Source organism: Limulus polyphemus, unplaced genomic scaffold, assembly GCF_000517525.1.
Source record: "Limulus polyphemus unplaced genomic scaffold, Limulus_polyphemus-2.1.2 Scaffold5021, whole genome shotgun sequence".
Taxonomy (NCBI): domain Eukaryota; kingdom Metazoa; phylum Arthropoda; class Merostomata; order Xiphosura; family Limulidae; genus Limulus; species Limulus polyphemus.
Genome location: NW_013670631.1, coordinates 21285 through 26936, shown reverse-complemented (window position 1 = coordinate 26936; position 5652 = coordinate 21285). Strand labels below are relative to the sequence as shown.

General features: G+C 30.8%; 1 protein-coding gene across 1 annotated transcript in view; it reads right to left on the bottom strand.

Moving 5' to 3' along the window:
• Positions 1–5652, bottom strand: part of LOC106472013 (heparan-alpha-glucosaminide N-acetyltransferase-like) — a 19831-nt gene that overhangs the window by 11614 nt on the left and 2565 nt on the right. Inside the window, exons 2-4 of the mRNA XM_013932643.2 lie at positions 5208–5290; positions 3639–3746; positions 793–941 (exon numbers count right to left, since the gene is read on the bottom strand). Of these exons, the coding sequence (XP_013788097.1) occupies positions 793–941; positions 3639–3746; positions 5208–5257 (307 nt within the window). The 5' untranslated portion in view covers positions 5258–5290. The remainder of the gene's footprint in view (positions 1–792; positions 942–3638; positions 3747–5207; positions 5291–5652) is intronic.

The window sequence follows — 5652 nt, the reverse complement described above, 5'->3', positions numbered from 1 at the left end:
TCACAGAAACTTAATTGTGAGTAGGTATATATTACTGAGGTTCAAGGACACCAGCTAAACAGTCTCCATTAATTATTCATTCATTGTGCTACACATGATGATAATGGCTAATAAATCTAAAAAAATATTTTGAAATGATACCAAAAAGCATTTTGCTTGCCTGATAAGCTCTCTATACATGTTTTTAGTAATTATGATTTTTGAAGTTATTTATAAAACCAATTATGTAATATTTTTGAAGATAGATTATCAGACAGGTGACAGCACTGCCTATGTAGGGATGGCCTGGATTGTTCATCAAATTGTTAGTTTAAATATCTCCTCAACAGTTCAACAGAACTTTACATTACTATACAGTGTTTCATTTTATAACAATATATATGTAATGACTGAATCACAAGTTCTGACAATGTCTGTGAATATCATAGCAAAAAGTTTGACTTATTTGTTCTTCTTTCTTCTGCTTCTATAAATGTTTAGTGATGCTACTATCACCAAATCTTTGTCAATTTATATAAATGTTCAGTGATGCTACTATCACCAAATCTTTGTCAATTTATATAAGTTTCTGGTTCAATTATAACTTAAACTCAAATGATTTGTTCACTTACTGAAATGGCACATATAAGAATATATTAGTCTTCCATTGATCCTATATAATCTGTATGATGATTATCACGAGATTTAATTAAATGATTTTGAATATATATCCTTTTTACTAAATATATATATATGTTGTATTCTCTTGAATCAAAATAATAACTATGATTCACTAATGGCTTTAAAACTCACTTCCTCCATAAGTGTTCAGAATTATTCCAAGAGCAAACAGAATGCAGGAGCGTTTCAAGATATTCATAAAAATTCGTCGTCTTGGGACAGACTTTCGTAGCAAGGACCTCATAGATAAAGCCATGGATGTTCCCATTATCCACATAAACCTAACCAATTGAAAACTTACACAAATATATCAACAAATAAACAAGCAGAAAATCTGTATATTGATAGAAAAATAATGAAAATAAAACTGTATCCTGCAGAAAAAACAACTTTTTAGTACATTTTCTGATGCTAAAAAAGAAATATACATGGATTCACACTATAAAATAAATTTAGCTTTCATTATATGCAATAATCTACTCTAACAATATAATCCAATATTATATGATATTAATTAATAAAATAAAAATATAAAATTCAATGCTATAAGTTTTGAATAAAATAAACTTTGTTAGTCAACAAACTGTCTTATCAGTTGGTTAAAAAATGTTTAATAGTTGAAAGAATAAAACTGGTTAAGTTGTTACAAACTACAACTGACAAGAACTATTTTGTTCTAAGTTGTTTCAAACTACAACTGACAAGAACTATTTTGTTCTAAGTTGTTTCAAACTACAACTGACAAGAACTATTTTGTTCTAAGTTGAATACTTCTGTAATCAGAAAGAATTAGATACGTACTGATAGCAACTTTTTGAAAACTGTAATTACTCATGTAATCTATTCAATTTATTTATATGTTGTTTAAGACAAATAACAGCATTTCAAATTCTCATAATCATTTAAAGGATGAGTTTGATCACATTTTCACAACAAATATTTGCATTCATATTTTACATAAGTTATTTAGATACACAAGCACAGTTAACAGAAACTTTATATACAGCAATTACATGAAAAACACTTCTTGTAAAGGCCATTTTTCAGCTAGAGACTTGACATTACACAAAGAGTCTGCTTTTCTACTCCTTAATATTAAAAATATGTAGCAAACAGGTCAATAATGATATTTTACATTTATATTTTTTATGCTGTAATTTGCTTTCTGTTGTTATGCTGTTCTTTCTACATTGTTTACCCTTAGCCATATACTTTAATATCATATCATTTAAGTGATAAAGAAAAGTAGCAGAAAAAAACATAACTGTTTTTCTCAAAGATTATGTATCAAACCATAAACTCTTGGGTTACTCTTTTAAGACCAAATAGTTGGACTTTACAATAACTTTTATAACATCACTGGTCCATGCTTAACCCATGTCCATGTAAAACACATCCACCCATTTAAACGAGTGCAAGAAATTGAAACATTTTATTCAATAGTAAAGCAAGACAGATGACCAGAAATCTAACCTTTCAATATCGTTTATTTTGCACATAAATAGCCATTAATTTATGACTTTTTTGTTAAATACAACAATAACAGTAGAATAGTGGTTGCATGAATAAGTGACCTCTGTAAGTAAAGAATGATGGGTTAGGAGAGAGGGAGTAGTTGTATTACTGTTAGGGTTACGAAAGAGGGAGTAGTTGTATTACTGTTAGGGTTACAAGAGAGAGTAATTGTATTACTGTTAGGGTTAGGAGAGAGAGAGTAATTGTATTACTGTTAGGGTTAGGAGAGAGAGAGTAATTGTATTACTGTTAGGGTTAGGAGAGATAGTATTTGTATTACTGTTAGGGTTAGAAGAGATAGTATTTGTATTACTGTTAGGGTTAGAAGAGATAGTATTTGTATTACTGTTAGGGTTAGGAGAGAGAGTAGTTGTACTTTGAATGAAATAATTAAACGTTAACTATCAAGTAAAAAAAATCCTCAGGGATAGGAGAGCAGATGGGTTAACTCTATATAAAATAAGGAACTTTCTATCTGTTGTGAATACTTTCTCAGGAGGCTAAGATAATATCGCTCTTGTGTGACAAGATTGCAGGAAAGAAAAATATAGCAGAAGCATAACACTGTGTGGCCATTTTAAACCTTCACCTGTACCTCATTTTGGATTACTGGTCATATTATAAGTGGTAATAACTAGATGTACTTCTACAGGTCCCTAAATGTGTCCTGTTTCAATAGTACAAAATGTCATTTCTATAACTCTCTCTACCTTAGTACTATCCTAGAGTTATGGGTACAAAATGTCATTTCTATAACTCTCTCTACCTTAGTACTATCCTAGAGTTATGGGTACAAAGTGTCATTTCTATAACTCTCTCTACCTTAGTACTATCCTAGAGTTATAGGTACAAAATGTCATTTCTATAACTCTCTCTCCCTTAGTACTATCCTAGAGTTATGGGTACAAAATGTCATTTCTTATCTCCCTTAGTACTATTATAGAGTTATGGGTACAAAATGTCATTTCTATAACTCTCTCTCCCTTAGTACTATCCTAGAGTTATGGGTACAAAATGTCATTTCTTATCTCCCCTTAGTACTATCCTAGAGTTATGGGTACAAAATGTCATTTCTTATCTACCTTAGTACTATCCTAGAGTTATGGGTACAAAATGTCATTTGTTATAACTCTCTCACTTAGATTATCCTGAAGTCATGGGTATTTCAATCTTAAAATTTCTGCAATAACATAAACACTGCATGACTGCACAGTAAAATTTACCCTGGGAAAAAAATCCCCAACACCAATATATACATTGTAACACAAACCATGCAAAGACGAGGTCGGCTAAGTGAAGCCCGTTCCATGGAGTATGGTCAAAAAACCAGTACTGGCCTCCTCCATAATTCACAAATATCATCACCAATAATGCAATGCTAAAAAAAAAAAAGAGCAAAACAACAGAAGAATGAGAGAAATAATGTTATTTACTTGCTAAATTAATAAAGCACCAGAACTAACCATGGGAACACAACATCGGCTATCGTAAGGCCGTTCCAACGAGCATGATGAAAGAAGTAGTATCTGCCTCCCTTGTAGTTGACAAAAATCATTATTACAATAGCTACTCTGTAACAAAACAGCACAAAACGAACATTAAACACAAAGCTCGCACACTGTGAAATATTAGGCTTTAAATAGGGTCTTATTAACAAACACAAGCTTAAACTGATAAACACACACACACACACACTTGTGGAGAAGCTTAGCTCTTGAAAGATATATTATTGCAACAATCCAAAACAACACTTTAAATACACAAGTAGAGAAGATGTCATAAGATAACCAAACATTTAAACTTCATCAGTTAACCCAAAATGAAGTAGGAAATACCAAAATATTTTTAATTCAAATGTAAAAGGGTTTGTATACCTTCGATAAAATCCTTTCACATTCAAAAAGCCATGTGATTCTTATCTAACAGGACCATTTTCTATCTTCTGGTTAGTACAGATATTTAGATAAAACATGGAGATTGAGCAGTAGTAAAAATAAGTGAATATTTGTTGAATTTTATAAGTTTCATAAAGAATAATTTATTTAATTATAAAAATCTATTTAAATTGTCTATCTTTTGTGAGGACTGTTTTACAATACAGAAAACTGAATTTAGGGATAACAATTGGTTTGTTACTGCACAAACTGACATTAGAAAATAAACATTTACAAATAGAACATGACATGACAAATAGAAAAACATAATGGATCTCGTAATAATTTCCATAACACAAAAACAAAACTGTTAAATATTATGTCATTAAAGTTTTGAAATCAATATGTTAAAATTCTATACTTTTCTAGAACATTCAACTGTGATCACACTCTGAAACCGTACAGATAAATATCTATCATTCTTAGAGAAGTGATCAAATTTAAAGTTTTATAAAATACAACTTTATATAAAAGTTTTACAAGAATGTAGAAAAACATAAGAACCTACAATAAAGGTATATGTTTTTTAGTTGTTTCTTGAGAAAATGTATCACAGTGACTTCTTTTCAAATTATAAAAGCTGTGAAGTTATACAAATATTTTATTTGCTGATGTGAAATCTTTACCACTTCATCCACTAGTTTCTCTGCTATACCAAAAACAAACCATACAACTGGTGTGACAGAATGATTAAAGTAATCCTATTTACTTTCACCAATATAAATAAAAACCTTTTCAGTCCATTATTGTTAGAATAGTATAATTTCCAATGTGCATAACAATTCTTCCTTAACTGATATTAAACCAATAAAATTGGTACAAACAAAAGTTGATTTCAACCATCAAGAGAATTCCACAATTAACATTATGACATCCAACACAAGTGACTATTTTAACCATAGATGCAATTATAATCTAGACTAAGTTAAAATTATCATTATGTTTATAAACATCAAGGTTTTTACCCATGTTCTGAATCTAGTCGCAAGCACAAGGTTTATGCAATACAAACTTTCATGCTTCAGCTAGCATAATCTTCATGATATACATAGATGAAACAACTTACTGTTCTTGGCATAAAGCACACAATTTACCTACCCTCTTACAGTATCGAGAGAACGAAGTCTCTGCTTCTGTGGAGGAGACATCTGCTGAACATCATCTCTTTCTGCACAAGTATCCTTCAATAAAGTTAAATGTCCTCACATTAAACATGATCTACCTTGTCGACTATTAGCACTTTATCAAAAACTATCTAAAACTTTAAACAACATTGATCTATGATTTTACAACTATAACGACTTCAGTAAAAGTAACTAGAAGAGGTCAGAGGCTAAAGTATTAAAACACATGTCTCATCCAGCCTACTACCAAGAACACACAGCATATGTCTCGTCCAGCCTACTACCAAGAACACACAGCATGTCTCATCCAGCCTACTACCAAGAACACACAGCATACGTCTACTACCAAGAACACACAGCATATGTCTCGTCCAGCCTACTACCAAGAACACACAGCATGTCTCATCCAGCCTACTACA